The sequence below is a fragment of the Phytophthora infestans genome, genomic scaffold (genome assembly GCF_000142945.1).
Source record: "Phytophthora infestans T30-4 supercont1.6 genomic scaffold, whole genome shotgun sequence".
In the NCBI taxonomy this organism is placed as follows: domain Eukaryota; phylum Oomycota; class Peronosporomycetes; order Peronosporales; family Peronosporaceae; genus Phytophthora; species Phytophthora infestans.
This window is the reverse complement of record NW_003303753.1, coordinates 1,643,663-1,661,620: the sequence shown is the minus strand read 5'-3', so window position 1 is coordinate 1,661,620 and position 17,958 is coordinate 1,643,663. Positions and strand designations below refer to the sequence as shown.

The following is a 17,958-nucleotide window of genomic DNA, read 5'->3' as shown; positions in this document are numbered from 1 at the left end:
AATTGCTGATCTTTGGTCTGTAAGTCCGTTTTAGACTGCTGTATCATTGAATGCTGCTGTTCCACCTTGGCAGAAAGCTGCGCGGTGTACAGCGTTATTAGCGGCAGGCCCGACTTCAGGATTTAATTTGCTTATCATCTGGCTTACCTCTTTTCGCAGCCTCGCCATTCGGCGTTTGGCATCCGTATAAACGCGCTCTTCTAATGCTGCAGCGTGATCGTATGAGGACGTGCGCTCCAATTCCTCAACGCGATGCTCTAGTGTGTCTATCAGCTGCGTCTGCTGCGAGAGCACGCGCGCCACAAGACCAAACGACTCAGGTAGCACAGACTGAACATTCCGCCACTTGCGCTCATTCTGCAGAGTCATCGTAAGTGCATGAAGGCCCTCCTGTAGCGTCATACCACTGTTCAGATTTTCTCTTTTTGAGCGTGACGTTTCATGATCCGTTCTAAACCCAGATCTATTTAGTTTATCTTAATTTTAAAATAAAACTATTACTTTTCTAATACCGGAACAATTTTAATTGCTACTTATATTAATACTGTAAAAAATGTAGTACTTCAAGTATATGGCAATCTCTTGAGCGAATACTACGTTGTAGAACACTATTAATAATGCCGTGCTAAGCCCGGTGAAGCTCTGGATATTACGGTATTTTTAAAAAGTAATAACTAGTGCGGAATGAAGGACTTTTTAGAAGAAAAAAAAGAGAAGAATTGCAATTTAACTAAGACTTCCAGTCTAGAAGAAGAAATCAACAAACCGAGCGAGAATGATAGTCATTCATTTGAGTGGCTATCCCCGAGCTTCGAAAACTTGAAAACAAGTTGGTACCCTAACTTAAGAAAGTACTGTATTTTAAAGAAGACATGTAACAATTTTTCCACAGCACTATGGTTTCTTAATCTGTTCGATCCTCAATTGCATGAAGTCCAGCGCATCACGACATGGAGTAAAATACTCCAAAAACTCTTTCGTAAGGGGGGCCATGAGATAAAACTGCAATAACGTTTTCACTCGAGTGACGGCGACATAGAAAGATGAGCGCTGAGGAATCCTGCGAGTCGAATGACGAAGCGGAGCACGAATCATTTTCTCTTCTGTCAGTCCTTGGCACTTCTCAGTGGTCAATGAGTACACCAACACAAGAGAAACTTGGCAAATTGAGATAGAGATTGAGCGATCTGGCAGGTGAATTCGGACACCACATTCTGTCCTTTTGCATACAGGAACGACACCAAGTGGTAAAGTCGACACAAATGACTGAGAAGCGCCATCCCTTCCTTTGAAATACCCGACGTGGTAATTCGTTTTCTTCCTCTGATGTGTGTGATGTGTGTGATGTGTGCGTGTGTGTGTGCGTGTGTGTGAGTGTGTGTGTGTGAGAGGGAGGGGGGGCTTGCTTACGCGTTACGTCGTAAGGTTGATGTGTATGAGGATACAGTTTAGCCAAAATGAAGAAGCCGCGGTCGAACGTGCGTTGTCGTCCGACCTTGCTGTCTTGACGCGATACGGCCTCGATAGGAATCCTATTAGTATTCATCCATTCCCTTCTTTAAATCATGTAGCCTTCATGTACTGTACCACCCACCATCGGTGGTATCGTATATTGGAGCAACATCCACCTAAAACCAGATAGCGTGAATGTTGACCCAGGCGGCTTGGAACGACATTCACCAGTGCTTTTTTATGCTTTACCGTAGTTAATTAGGTATTCCGTCCTTTTAGCCTATCACTTGCAAGCCATTATACTTTTAATAATTACAAATGTAGGACCCTAATATTTTATAGAGGATCGTCGACGGTTTAAACTCTGGATATGAATATCCAGAGAATTGCTGAGATTGCCGTAAGGCAATGTTTTTTATAAGTAGTGCATTGCAGGTGTCAGGCAGGGAAAAGCTGAAATCTCACTGCGACGGGGACATCGCGTGGAATCTTAGCACTACATATACTAGATTTCGAGATGGAAACGGTATTCATAATATTGCTCGCTTTCTATCTGTACACAAGCTTCTAGCGTTCTTCGATACAATCCACCGCCAACAAACAATTCTCGTCCCACCGCTTCTTGTAGTACGCTGTGATTCGTCGCCCACTATCTCGCAAGGCATTCCATTCTTCTTGCTTGTCGGGCGCGAGTTCTGGGAACAAGTCGGTAGTCATGGCGTGGTCTCTCTCGGTATCGTGCAGCAACATCGCGTCAGTCACACGATCGTAGCGTAGACGCTGGTGACCCCGCACAATAGCCATTTTACGGTTTCGGGTCGTTGGTGAACACTGGGACGCTCTCCGTTTTTCGCCTTGCGCTTAAGCGAACGGCCGACACCATTTTGCACAAACCCCTCTCTCCGGTAGACCTGTAATGTCCGCCAGAGTGTTGAGGATATCGTACTGCTCAGCAGCGTCATCGATGATTGCACCGGCGTATTTACCGAGTCGGCCCTCAGCAATGATGGCGCCTGCCACTCGCGTCACGGATTCCTCATGCGTATTCATTATTTCAGCCTCTGGTGCTTGGCCGTGGTCTCCCATGATGACGACAATTGTGTCGTTCAGAATACCCCCCTTCTCCATACGATCCATGAACTTGCCCAGCTCCATGTCCGTGAAGTAGCGCATCTCCAGGTAATTTTTGATTTCGGCAGCGCGCTCGTGTCCTTCACACAGCGCAGAGAAGTCAGGTTTAGCTGCCTTCGCGTACCACGTTGGTCGTGCTTTGAATGGTCCATGGCTCGAGATGGTATAGTGCGTGAGAAATAGCGGCTTCTTCGGCTTCCCCTTGGCAACACGCTGTTTCTGCTTCTTTGTCTTTTGACGCAGCAAATCCCCGAGAAGTCTAAAACTCAAGTCGTCGTGCACTCCCCAGTTAAACGCCAAGTGCTCAGGGCCAAACCATTGGTGGCGTCTGATCTTGAGGTGTTTCTCTCCCAACGTTAGCATCGCTTTGGCTTCCCACACCTCCTGGTAGCCGTGGGAAGGTAGGAACACGTTCCATTTGTCAAGAGTAATCGAAGATCCCGTCGTGAAGAAGGTTTCGTATCCCTTGGCGTCGAACAGCTGAGGTAATCCAGCAAGCTTCGTGTCCTTCCTGCCCCCAGTGATGCCAGTTTTCGTTGCGCTATCGTATGGAACTTGGGCGAACAATAAACTCTCCAGCGAGCGACTTGTAGGGTTGCTGGACCAAATGTTGCGGAGAGCAACACCACGCTTCGCCCACCTGTCAAAGTTGGGCGTGATAGTTAAGTTCGTGCCTTTAAACAGGTTGGAAGGATCTTCCTCTCCAACGAGATAACGGGAATCTTGGAACCGGAAGGACTCAACGCCAATTACCAGCACGTTGGGCGGATTGTCGGTTGATACATCGACCTCAAAGGCGAGACTTCCTTGGAATCCAGTAGTACGACGGTACAGTGTGTCGTTGCCGAAGAGTTCATGCTGCTCCGTGGGGTGAATGTACATCTCGACCCAGGGTTGGTCGCCTTTCACACCTGTCAACAGCGCTTCTGTCGGTGTGGGCTGCAAGGCGTGGCCGAATATTTCATCGAGCGTCGCGTTCAGACCAGAATACGCGACGAGAGGTGAGCAAGCGTTGGATATCGCGACTACTACTGCGGGGAAGGCGACGAGGCCCACGAAGACGACAACGGCCTGAGAGTAAACAAGCTTCCGCCTGTCAGTACCTGAAGCATTTAACTTGTTTTCAGACTCCTCATCGACTGCGCCATCTTCAAGAGTAAGCTCCACGTATTTGGGGCCACCGACAGCACTATGAGTTCGAGGACCGAGATATTCCGCTACCAAGTGCGTTGGATTCCAGCTTGATAGATCAGTGCAGCTAGCAGTCGTACGCACAAAGCCGAAGGCAGCAGCGACAATCACCAACACAGTCGCAGCCTCGTAGCCTCTCTGGATTTCTTCGGTAGATATAGGGGCAGCGTTTAGGTGGTGTCTTTCTCTGAGCAATGCAGCCACGAGTTCATCCGTGAAGCGCATGTTGCGGTACGCCACTAGCATCAAGTCCGAGACGAACGGAGCCATCATGACGACAAACAGTAGCCACGAAACCACAAACGTCGCAGCATTTCCAGCAACGCCAGTCGATACGCCGCTGTCTTTAGTGCTCAACTGTCCAGTGACTCGGCGCTTCAACTCGTCAAATGCCCACAGCGTGGTGGCAAAGTAGGTCGTGCAGACAAAATCCTCCATGAGTCCGAGTCCCAGTGCTGAGGTCTTGAATCCCATCGTGTAGTCTTGTGGACTGCCGTACATCTCGACCAGAGCCCCAAGCGCCAAACATCGCGTCGTCGAGAAGCAGAGCAGCACGTAGGTGTAGACGAACAGCCACCCAAACCATGGAAGAGCAGACAGATGAGCTAGCCCCCAAAACTCCCGTGACTGGCTGCTTCGTCGAGTATTCTTAGACTCCGGTGCTCCGTTTGTGGTAAAGTTGTCCGCATCGACGTTGTGAGGCTCGGGAAAGCGACACCGCGTCGACTGTTGGCCTCTTAAACCAGCGAGCAAACTGAGGGATTCCATGAGGCCAAAAACGAGAAATGATGCGGAATCGCTGCAAACTCAGAAGTGAATGCACCATCCGTTGCGGTTAGGTGTCACCACCATGTTACATTCATTTACCAATAAATTTTATTATTTTTTAGCTGTACAAACATACCGGTATGCATGAAATTGCGGTACAGTACAGTATTACTGTTACAGTAGAAATTACCACCCCATCATGATAAGCTATCCCCGGCCGATACAACCACACGAATTTAGGGTTCATTGCATGAATGGACTCTGCTCCTTTCCACGTGTACGGATCACGGAGTTCGCTGAGCATTGAATTTCATGTATACATGAACAGTAAAAACCTGTCCTAAATCAACCATGAGAAACCTGATATCCTGTCGTACATGATATAGCTCAGGTCCACCGAGTCCGTTCCCAGAGATTACTACCGGTAGTACCTACTGTACATGTAGTAAGCTTGATATTGCTCAAATGAAACCTGATGCGAATTTTTGAGGACAGTTCATGTCAGCCAGCAGCCTTGAAACTGTTTGTATCATTCGTCGACTGCATCGATGTGTTCTCGACGCAGTCGAAGTCGGCAACCTAAAATAGGTTGTGCCAAAAACTGTAACTTGTCCGGACAAAATTTTAGTCTGGCACAATGGTCCTCCCTCGAAAACAAAACTCTATCGTGTTATAGCTTGCCTGAAAATGATTAATTTATTTTTCACAAGTATTTCTGACATGAAGTCAAAATTATTAATAATGCATAATAATATTATGACATAATATCATTAATTCCGGCAACACGTAGCCAACGCTTCTTCGCCTACATGATGAAGGTGAAGCAGCGTTGAATGACTTAGTTTAATAAATGATTTTTTTATCTATGAGTCCAGGAGAGACCTACATACCTAAATATATTTAAACAGTTTCAGTTTGATATGCCTGTGTGCCTCCACGTTAAACCTGGACACGTACAACGAAGTACATTTGCATATTATGCTTCTCTAAGCCGGCATGCTTCCTCGCCTTGTTCATAAGCATAATATTGGCGCCTCATACCGACCTTCTAACTCTAGCAATGACCTGTTTTCAGAAGACAACCTGAGTAACATGATATGCTGCTAAACAGTCACCCACGGGTCATATCAGGTGTTATGTTTTCGCGTTAGAGTTACAGTATCCATTCGCAGTTGGAGCTCAAACCGATATTGATTTATTTACATGCTAACCGAACACTGCTTGCCGCTCGGCGGCAAGCAGTGTTCGGTTAGCAAGAAATATAATATTATTATGTGTTGAATCGGCGGGGATTCAGCACATATTGATATTATATTTCTTATTTTAGAGCTGTTTCGTGTGGCTTCCATTTACTGCCGGTGAAAAAGCTTCACCTTAGCGAATTTTTATTATAGCCAATGCAACAAAGTATTTGTATCAAATGCTTGCCAGCTAACTTGCTGCACAGGGTAAGCTAAGAAAATAGACCGACGGGTGCTGGTGTGGAAAGAAAGCCGTCTTCACTAGAAGAGCCAGACAATGACACGACCTCGGACCACTGGAACTGGTAGGAAGAAGAGAACATTTATACGCATTTTAGTCGACTACAAGCACAAACTCGAAGTCCTCGAGCGTCTTGCTCAGGGACCCAAGGTCGGCCCGGTTATCAAGCGTTTTGCCCTGTAATCATCGACGCCGAAAGCAAAAGAAAGCAGAAGTAGTATTCATAATGGAAGAAGCAGGCAGGCTTCATTAAGGCGGTCTGCGAGGAAGGCAAATGGCACCTCAACAACCATCGTAGGGCTGGCGCGGCAGCCATCCTCTCCACCGAAGCAGAAGAGGACATCGTGCTGTAGATGAACTCTATGAGAAAGGAAGGCTGTCCAGTATCAGCAAAAATGCAGGAGCTAAAGGCACTCGAGGTAAGAAGGGATCTTGCCTGACGTCTTCAGCGCATCATACTCTTGGAGACGGCGCTATATTTTTTGCGCCCACACAAGATGTCGATACGTGCACGGACTTGCCAAGGTCAAACCACACCAGAAGACGCGGCATCAGCAAAGGCCAAGTTTCGAGGTGATGTCAGAGCGGCTATCGTCGAGAACAATATCTGCAACGTCTTTAACGCGGACCAGACAGGTATATACTCACCGAGCGCTAAGATGATTGTACACGCCGCTTTTCTCTGACGTGACTGTATTCAAAGCCGTCTTCTTCGAGTATCTACCATCACAGCGAGAGGTGAGAAAACAGTATGGGTGAAGTGCAGCGGTGAAGACAAAGAGCAAGCGACGGCAATTCTTCTAGCAGACTGGCATGGCAACAAGATGACGCCTTTTCTTGTATTTAAAACTGGTGTCTGTCGTCATCTACATATTGTGCTGTTGACATTCCACGTGAGCTCTAGCTACAAATGTACTCCTACAACAATACGCCTGCTAGGATAGCAAACGATCGTTCGGGCGGACCTGAAGACCCCAGTTCTGCCCTTGCACCGGGATAAACTAGACCTTGTAAACAGCTAATATAGGCCAACCAATACAAATAAGAACACGATACTGGCACAAGCAAAGCCAGCAGGTGCTTTTAGTTCTCGTGGTCCTAACAGCGAAATGGTACCAACACAGGTAAGCCTTTTACGATGGCACCGAGTGTTCAACACTAGGTTGGAAGAATAATAGGGATGCAATACAAGCACTCCCAGTCGTGCAAATAGGCAACAATAAGCTGTCACGTAACCCCCCCCTGTCCGATAGTAATCGGCCAATACACACACAGTCTCTTGGGCTTGCCGGGTGAACCCTCGCTACAAAGCCTCAAGTCCACCCATATGCATAACACACCTAAACAATCTTGACCAGGCGCTTCTCTTGAAGCCGGACGTCACTCTGTGTGCTTGAGTGGAAATTCTGTTCTGTATTTGTGTTTGCCCTTTCGGGCCTATTCCTAATAAGAAGTCCTAATTGTGTAAACAAATATCAATGCACTATGATCCGTTATGAATCTTATTGCACGTCAAGTGTCATTTACACCGTCGCATGCGCCTCGTCAACAGCTCTCGCTCTTTCCTAGACGGTGACAGTGTCTTCAAAGAGTCGCAGAGCCTTCCGCAAACTCACTTGAACCGCCGCCGAGGGTTCGTAGCGTAGATGGCCAGTTCTTGGACGCGAATGCGAATCCAACCAGTCCCTTATTAATAATAAGATCAGCCTGGATTGAGTGCCATCTGGACCGTATCTGATGTGTACGAGCTTCATGTAAAAGGTAAAAAATACTTTCCAGCCTAAACGCATTAATTGATCATAACGTGAGTGTTCGGTAGTGACATCGTCGAGTCTCTTGTACCTTGAAGTCATCGTACATCATGTGATCGAGTGCTCATCGCTTGAGCATCTTGACGATGCCGAATCTTTGATGACGGATAGCTATCAGCATCTCTGGAGAAATCTGTACACCACGTCTGCCCCTGTCACAATAGAAGCCACCGTACTGGTGCCCGTTGTGACATCTCTTCATTCTCCGAATCACGACCAAGTGTCAAGATGACGAAGCGCCTCAATGGTGCCAAGTAAGCACATCTTCCTCATGAATCATCGGCACCTGCTCATCACCACATACCCCTGTCTTGTTTCAAATGAGGGTGGCACCGAGGATTCGAGCAACCCACAGTCTGCTACACACACTTCGACAGCACCTTCGTCGGCTGGGCACCCGGCTTCTCCAGCTCCAACGTCTTCAGCCCTGTTGAAGCTCCGGCAGCACCCCCAGTCGCCACTGAAATCACATTTATGGTTCCTCCAGCTCCGCCTGCGCCTGCTAATGATTCTCCAGCAATCGCTGAGGATTCGTTGCGCGCTATACTTGCTGAGAGCGCGGAAGCATCGGTCGATCACATGGTGACGTCGGTCATCCCGTACTTGACTACGACAACTCATCATCAAGCCCAGCTCAACGACGCGCCTCCTCTTCACGGCGATGTCCGTACTCAGCGTCGTATTGAGACCGCGATGGGCTTCGAAGATGTTCCCGCGGCTGCACATCCTCTTCCCGATGCTCTAACAGACCTTCCCGACCGAGTCGTCAGTCTGGAGCGTCAGCTGTGGCCTGCTCAATCCGAGGCCACTGCCGCCGCACGTTCAGTTGCTCCCGAAATCATATCCCGTGAAAGACGCGGAGGCATTCTTGAATGCTGCCAACGCCGAGGTTGAAGCTTTTCGTACAGATGTCAAGATACCCCGCGAGTATAACGCGAAGAACGACACTATGCTCTTAAGTACTCAGTCCTCGATGGGACAGCACTCGGAGCGGCTGAGGCGTCTGCACCTCGAAATACAAGGGCGTGATGCCTTCATCTCCACTTTGAGCAAGAAGATTGCAAGGGAGCGCGAGGTGCACAAGTCTGCAATTGGTGCGAGCTTCGAACATACTCGCCAGCTCTATCTTCTCTTGGCCAAGCTTGCAAAGACAAGTACGTTAATGCCGATACGCTCAAAGTGCTCGTGAATCCGCAAACCCGCAACACGCACCTTCTTCAAGTCAACAGTACTCTCCGTGCATACGTAAAGCTGGTATGGATGGACCCGGCAGTCCTGACTGGCTGGCTGTTGATGGTACGCTCCTTCTGTTACTACTTCCACCGTGTGCTCAGCAACTAGCGTTCGGTAGCGATGTCTTGTGACAGGTTTCACCGCGGGTGAGCTGGATCTGGATGCTCTGGACCTAGATTAAGAGACTTTGGTTGCTCTGCAGCGCATACAGTCTGCTGCCGCGTCTTCGCCTGACCCTCAGGCTCTTCTTGCAGCGTTAGCGCAAGCTGCTCACCAGGTGGATCATGGCAAGCTCCTTCCTCAAGCGATTCCGACCAGGTGGCAAAGAGTCGGACGACGCGTCAGAACTCTGATGAGGACAAAGCCCCATCCCGACCGACAACCCCAATACATCCTTGGCAGCTGCTGGTCTTGGCGATGCAACACCTGCCGAGCCTTCAGATACCAAGCCTTTGCGTAGGTCACTCGTCAGTTTAAAGGCGTGGAAGAAAGCAGCGCAGAAGAAACACCAGAAGCCTCGCCCTCGCTCTCCTGGTAAGTCGCCTCGACATCGCTCGAAGGCTCGGTCCCTTCCATGCCTTCTTCTTCCGGCTCATGGTCGCCGTCTCGCAAGTCAACACCGCCTTCCGCGCTACCGCGGTCTGCTTCTTCGCCTCCTCAACCTCCGGCTGCTGTCGACTTCAGCGGTGACCAGAGCGTTGTGGAGATGACTGACGTCAGCTCAAGTGGTGCTTTGACAGCTCAAGGCACGGGCACCGCGTCTTCGGGTGACGCTGTTGACTTCGGGGCTCATCAAGAGAATGCCGAACTCTCTGACGCGTCTTCGTCTCCACCGTAGGGTGCTTATGACGCGACTAAGCCTTCTACGTCAACGGTTTCTTCTTCTCCATTTGATATACGCGCTGCCGAAGAGTTTTTGCGTGAAGCAGATGATTCCGCCAAGTGCTCGTCTCGGATGATGAAGATGAAGAGTAGGACAGCACTGTTCCGTCAGGCAAGGCCGCTTCGACGTCAGCCGCGACTTCCAATACAACCAAACTCTCGGGAGTGAGTGGTTTCAACAGCAGGGTATGTCCCTGTTGAAGCTGCTCCAGTTGCCACTGAGAGCTCAACATCGGCTCCGACTGCTCAATCGCACCTGTACCAAGTACTCTTCACGGTAATTACTCCGTGTATATTGATGATGATGGCAATGATGATGTCGAACGTGGAGACTCTGAAGATGATGATGAACCTCGGTGGACATTTCAGCTGGTGATACTGTGTTGGCGGTGGTGTTCCACCACCCGCCGAGCTATCAAGTCAAGCTGACGACAATGGTTTCGATGATTTGAAAGGCAACTGGAGTGGCCTTGGCCCTGCTCGACCAACTCTTCCTCGGCCGAATCCTTCACCCATGCCAACCTCATCAATTTCACCGCGTTGTCTGTATTCTCTCCATTCACCCTCTCCACAGGCGCAGCCGTCCCCTCGTCTGCCAGTTCCACCGCTCGATGCTGAACCCGGACGTCCAGTTGTGGCGACTTACACTTCGGTGCCACGTCGTGGCAGCACGCCTTCGGTTGAGCCATTGCCTCACCGTGTGTTACCTGGTGCTCGTCCGACCGTGCCGGCTTCGTCGACCTTGCCACCGTGGGTTCTTCCTTATCTGGACATGAAGTTTACCGATACCGGCGCAAAGAAGTGCTTTGAGCGTCTTCTGAAAATGACGCTACCTGAACCATCAGGTGAAATAATGATTCGTACTACGTTAGAAGGACTCCAGTTTTTCTTCAACTACGAAGACCCATTTCACTCGTATTGCTGCTCTACCCACTCCAGCCGTGCCTTTTCGACGCCATCGGTTTCGACCAGAGCGTCCCATTTCCAAGCGTGCCCCAGTCAATACCCGTCTCAAGATGATAAGAGTGAATGTTCGGGGTGATGGCGGCAAGCAAGGCAGCCCCGGGTTCGCGTTATGGAAGCGACCCCACTGGCTCAGCATGGCGGGTATTGAGCGTGGTCTCATCGAAGAGCAAAATAAGGTCGCTACTGAGGGCTCTCTTGAAGAAGCTCTTTGGTGAACACGACCGATGTACCGACCGTCTACGTAACAAGTACCGTGAACAGTACATGGCTTGGAGCCGCGACTCTGCTTTTTCTGGCTTTTCTCACCAGTCGTTCATTCGCCCCTATCTGATCTTGGAGCCGCCAAAGCCATGGTATCCAATCGAGAATTTGGCGTTCGCTCCTCAGACGACCGACTGGTAATCTGAAGTTCCGGCTCTGGATGCTCGTCAGCCGTGGTGTACTGGATGGATGACTGCGCCGCACCAGCACCCGTACAACACTACGTCATTCCGGTGCCAGTGTAGTCCTAAGTTTTTAATCATCACGGCACGCGCTTCGTGAATGTGTACCACAGTGTGATGGTCGATCCGGCTCTGTCTCCACCCGAGTCTATTCCGACTTGGCGTGAGAGCTTTGACACGCCACCGAGTACTCCTCACTATGGACGACTGCTGCGTGTCCTGATGCTGGCACCGCGGATTCGCAGGTCCAAGCTGTTGCTCTAGCAGATGAGATTCAGCTTCCCGATGAAGAAGAGAAGGAAGTTGATGACTCGTCTTCGTTTACGCTTTTGGCAGCCGCAGCCAGACAGTTGGAGTCGAACGCATCCTCGCTGCTGGTCCCACCACGTACTCCGGTATTTTCAGCAAACTTTTGAGGGATCCGATGAGTGTTCGTTTTCAGTAGTCGCAGTTTTGTTGGCATTCATGTCTTCTTATTCTTAACCCACTACCACAGCGTAATCATGTTCACGACGCTCATCAAATGCATATTGGTGCAGTAGCTTGTTTCGTCTGGTACCACAGGCTGTATCACCATGTAGACAGCTCACGCGCGATTCAGTCACGCTTATCTTCGTCTGCAACTTGAGCTATCTGCAGCCGCTCTCGCTCTTCTTGGCTCGCAGATAATCGTACAGCAGACCTCCACACGACAAGTAGGAGCTGGTTTTGAAGTCGGATGCTCGTTGACAGTGATGTTCAGTCATCGAGGATGGCCTGGACTTCACACTCGCCAGCGACTTGATCTGGCCCCCAGCTGTCTTCAGGTAACAGCTCCTCGTCGAAATCGTATCTTGACTCATCAGTTGCGTCAGGTACCAAACGAATCTTCGGTCGACTGTTAATTTCACAGTCTTGAGCCTTGACACATGAACCACGGGGTAGAAGCGGTATCCACTTCGTTCAGACAGTTCCAGATCATGTGCCAGCTCTACGACCTTGCGCTTGATCCGAAATGGTTCATGTCATAGATGAGGAAGTTTCTTCGCCAGGCCTGGATTGACGCGCTCCATGTTCAGACACACCCTGCTCAAATCTCGAAGAGAGATCTCGGTAGAGCCTCTACAGGATCATTCGCACCCAATAAAGCTTCTGATGGGTCCACCGAGTGCTCGTTCTCACTTGGTTTAGGTACAGCAGCTTTCTCCAGTCGATACAGGGCATCATTACCCTTTTTAGCTCGTCGCTCCTCCTCAGCAGCCTGATTATCCTGGGTCATAGGCAGGACAATCTCGTGCAGTCGGTTGACCTCGCGTCACCACGATAATGCGTCAGACTGCCTGTCGAGTCCTCGTTTGAGCGGCGAAGACGTCGCCCGCAACGGCGACTGTGCATCCCAGCCATGGGCCCGGTAAAGCGACGTTTCCTTCGTCTTGGGAGGTATTAATAGCAAATACCAACCACTTAGCAATTTCATCGCAATCTTGCTGAAGAGGATCATCCGCGTACACACGTACAGAAGCCACCACCGACTTCACCGAGCGTTCCTACTGACCATTAGCCTGCGGCTGATAGCTCAGAGCTGCTTGTGATCTTGATTGCATCATCTCGGCGAATGCTTGGAACACCTCGCTCAGGAAGCGTGGGTCACGGTCGTGCCTGATCAATGATGGGGCTCCGAACCGTCGATACACACATTCTTCGAACACTTGAGCACCACTCAGCGCCGTTGTATCCGACATAGCCTTGGCAATAACGAATCCCGTGAGCTAGCCCTGAAATAGGAGCAGCGCAGTGTTGCCCCTGCGAGACTTCGGTAGCGGGATGGCAAATTCTATAGAGACAATCTGGAACGGGGAATTACGTTGTCAGGTGAGTGACCCCGAAGCTGCGGATGGCTCTTGCTTGAGCTACAATCCGGGCATGACTTCACATGCTTTTCCACGTCGGCGTTCTGACCAATTCAATTGTAATCGGACTTAATCCGTTGAAATGTTCGAGCCACATCTGGATGTCCACCTTCTAGCGAGTCGTGCCAGCTCTGCAAAACCTCCCGAATCATCGTTATCGGCACCACTAGCCGCAGCTTGGTCTCCTCTTGCCAAGCGTGGTCGTACCGACGATTGAAGCGCAGATAGTGAAGCACGCCATATTCTGATAACATGAATCGGTCAGCATATATCCAGGCTTCTCAAGCTTCTTTATATTTCAGCTCTTCTGCTCGGCCCAGAAGCACCTTCTTGATGCTTGACCACCTCTGCCCTTCGTCCTATGCTACAATTTACCGTCTGCGTCGCTCGCACTGTATTGCTATAGACAACATCTTCCGCGTCGGGAACTGCCGCTGGTACAGTCTTGGGAAGATGGCTTATCAAATCCCCACCGATTAAAACTTCACTAGCCACTATTCGTCGCTCTTCATACTGTTCCTGAGCCTTTGCCGAGTGCTCATCTACAAACCTGACGCGTTTCTTAGCTTTCGTCTGTCGCCTGGTCATCACCGCCATATTACCAAAATCATACTCTGGTGAATTGTAGTCAGGGACGAAGTTCTCAAACGTTTTCCACTTTGAAAAATCGCTGCCTGTCAGTACATGTACTTGAAATTATGCTTTACGTGATGGAACGTCTGACGCGTCTTTGTTCGACTCGCAGATCATTTCTTGGATACGGTTCAGTGACATCAATTCCGACTTGCGAGTTTCAGCCAAAACCACGCGACTGACCTTCGATTCCGGCGCCTCAGTGACTAATGAAATCACGGCAGCGTTGTTTTCTCGTACTACATGGAGGTAATTTGCTGATCGAAGCTTGGCTGTGATTTTCTTGTGCATATTCAGCAGCGCTAGCAGAGTTTTCTTCCTGCACGCGATCACCCCTAGCGACAGTTGAATCGTGAGACTTGAGTCACCAACAATGACTAAATTCTCGGCGCCGTGCGCAATAGCTGCCTTGACACCATTAATCTTCCCAGCGTACTCAGCATTGTTAAAGGTGGTGGTCGTGAGATAAGCATTTTCAGCGATCACAATCTTCCAATCGGGAAGGCCCCACGACACCCAGGAATAGCTACCGTAGCCGCGTACTTCTCCATCTTCGCCGACCCATCGAACGACATTACAAATCCACAGTAATCACGGGACAGCTTTGCATACAGCAACGACGGGTACATGCGTATAGTCGGAGAGCCCTTGCTCGGAGGCGCCACCGGCGTGAGTGAGTTTTCAAGGTCGACGAAACTCGTGATGGCAGAAGATGCTCATGGTGAAGCTAATACTGATCTGACATTGTGCAAATCTTGCCAGTAATCCGCCCAGCGTATACAGACAGCTGTCAAAATGAAAGCAAATATCATCCACAAACGACCGCCGACCGAATACCGGTACTAGCGATGATTCGTCTGGCTCCCCGGTCGTAAACATGTCGGCGACGGGACTGGTGACCAATTGTAGTACAGGGTCTGTTTCCAGTGATGCTTCGCGGTCTGCCGCAAGCTTGGTCTAAAATGAATCTTTCGTACCTGCTTTATGACGTTCCTTGACTTGTTCGCCAGCTAAACGCATTGTCTCCGAGTATTGAGACTAACCTCTTTGGGGTTGAACGAGCCCCAAGAGTGCATTGTGATCATACGTTAGTATATCATCGGTGCATTTTTAAGCCCTAAGGGCATGCGCAACCATTCGAAGTGCCCAAGTTTACTGACAAACGCCGACATTTTGCACGCTCGCAAGGTCATCATGATGACCCAAAAGCCATTTGCTGCATCCAGCGATCAGAACCACAGGTAACATTCAAAATCTGTCAGCAGATCGTCGACTGGTGGCATTGCATACTCCATGATTGCGGTGATAGCACTCACCATCTTGTAATTAATGCAGAGCTGGATGTCATAGCCGTTCTATTTCATCACACAATCACGATTGGCGATGCCCATGGACTGTCTGAAAAGAACAGTCAACCCCGGTCTCAGCAAAGGCCTCAGCAACTCGTACAGTTCGCCGAGATATCGGAGCGGTACGCGTCGGGTACGCTGTTTAATTGGGCGTGCCCCTGTGTGTCGATATCGCACACTGCGCCGTACGCTGGCGATGGTAACGCATTTCCACCAGCAATCAAGGTGGGCTCGTGGTCTTCAGCGTAGCGACCAGACGTTTCCGGCGATCTGCCTCAGCTGGGTATTAGCAACATTGGGCGCATTGTAGTTTATCGTTGTGCTGGTCTCTTCGGGGAAGGAGGACTAAATCATTTGTGTAGTTCTCCAAGCCAATTTTGTTAGCTGGATGCTCACAGAAATCAACTCCCGTGTCCATCGTCCCTTCATTATTTTCAGTTGTCAGCCTGCGAGCAACTGATATGTATCTTATATCCAAAGATGCGACGGCTTCTTCCTTCAAATTGGTGTTGGCACCGATGTCCATTTGAACGCTTGGTGTCGAGTACATCACTTTTACAGGCATGTTTCCCATCTCTAGAGTCTTTGTTCGCAATATTGGAAGAGCAGGCGGCTGGCATACTGAGGAAGTGATCTTTGTCCTCAGACTCGGGTGACGGTTGTCTTGACAGTACGGTATTCCCTCCACACTTGCAACGAACACTCGGTGCCATGTCCATAACCTTCTTTGCAACGGCTGCATCTTCTGGATCAACCACCTATGATTTGTTCCCAATTTGGCTGCGCACAAGACCGGACCAGTTTCGTCTAGACTGGTGTACTCATCTGATCCAGCGCTGTTACTTGTCGTCTCCGCGGTCACCCCAGGCTCGAAACGAACACTCGTTGGCGTATGAGCTACGTTCACTAAACCCAGTAGATTGTGTACACGTGCAGTCGAGGCTTCGTCCACACTACTGACTCCGCCGCAAGCTGTCATATAAGTGTCCGAAGGACTTCCAGAAAATTGGACACCAACTGAGTCAACGGCTGTCACCCCAGAATTCAGACGGGCTTCCGCTCGCTCACGTTCCTCCATGACCATCCTCCAGCGCTCTGCACATGTCAGACGACCACTAGAGTCCGCTAGCAAGTTTTAGAGGGCCGTGCCACCACCCCAAAGGGATCTGAAAAATCTGGTCGGTCGACTGGCGAAGACTGAGTTGCAAGCCACTTTTCGTAGATTTTACGCTCGCGCTGGAACAGCTCTCGTAGGTTAGCTTTGTCAATCTTGGTACTTCTGGGAGTCCAGACGCACATAGCCGTCACCTCGTGGTAATTCTCCATCTGGCATCCAAATGGCCATCGAGTCGTGCGCCGATAAGTACAGTCTGGTCAGACACATTTGTCAATCGAATACTCTGAGGCCGTCCACATCGGACCCTCGTTACCGATGGGATTAGCATTTTCGTTCGATGAACCCACAGTACGTGTTCTCCAGACCCGACTTGACGCTTTGCCAGTCGATATTCTCGCCACTCATGCACTTGAGTTTCCAAACGCTCGGGTGGACCGGCGTCAACATGAGAGCCGTACTCCTCACTGTCGACCATGTTCTTGGTCTTGATCAGTGAAATTTGTATCTTGTGCGGCAAATGCATCGCGACGTGAAACAGGTCTAAACGAATCCCAGCTGGGATCATAAAGTCGGTCCCGAGTACCACGTCGACGATTACACTTTGCGTCATGACCCACATCTCGAATTCGTACACCATCTCCCATCCGAGCGTAATCTTGACGCACGCTCGTCGTGTCGTCGACACCTTGCCTTCGCAGAATCCTTGAATGCCAATACGGCGTCCGTGATCGGGTACATCCCGGAGTCGCAGCTTCTTGGCAAAGGTGTCAGTGTTCACACTAGCGTTCCCTCCCGTGTCGAGGAGAATCCTCATGCGCTTGTGGGTTACTGCACCCTGCACCAGAGCTCGCATTCTACCCCGTCATCTCCGCAATTCGATTCGTACTAAGTGACAAGATGGACGTCAGTTGTGAGAAGAAATTTAGGTTTAATTAGGTCGGCATCTGTCAGTTTGCAGAGCTATTCACCCTCCCGGAGTTCGTGATCACTGCACAACTCTAAAAGCTTCATCGCACGAAGTCCCTTTGCATACTGTTGCACCGCAAAAGCTATCCACAACGCAAATACGACGTGTTGACCAAGTCCGGTCACTCGGAAAGTGCAATTACCCGTGTTTATACACACTTGGGTACGCTGTATACTTATTTGAGCTATCCGGACTTAGGAAATGGGTTGGTACGTAATGAATATGGATACTTACGCGAGGTGTTGGATTGTTTTATGACATGTGATATCTGTAGCCATCTGGCCTTACAAGCGTATTGAAGCTCTCGTTCACTTTGAAGAGGCTACATGTATCTGCAAGAAAACCATACGTCGATACGCCCGTGCTCTTCATGACAAGAGGTCGCCCATGCACAATGTGCTTGGTTTCATCAGTGGAACTAAGAATGTTGTCGTTTCTAATGATTGGCCTTATAAAAGTACCATTTCGAACTGATGGTTCGAGGTTAACAAATCCACGCAGGTACAAGCACTGATATTTATTAAATCTAGCAGGATATACTAACAACTGGCTACGTACTATAACTCCATTTTATAGAATTGCTGGTCATAACAACATAGTCATACGTAAATACATTGATTCACTAAAAGTTAATTGATGTTAAA

General features: G+C 49.6%; 1 protein-coding gene across 1 annotated transcript; it reads right to left on the bottom strand.

Moving 5' to 3' along the window:
• Window positions 1-2,313: 2,313 nt before the first annotated feature.
• On the bottom strand, window positions 2,314-4,542 carry PITG_04633 (sulfatase-like protein; the record flags this gene model as incomplete). Its single annotated transcript, XM_002905331.1, has 1 exon — window positions 2,314-4,542. The coding sequence occupies one exon, from the start codon at window positions 4,540-4,542 to the stop codon at window positions 2,314-2,316; it is 2,229 nt and encodes a 742-aa protein (XP_002905377.1).
• Window positions 4,543-17,958: the final 13,416 nt, after the last annotated feature.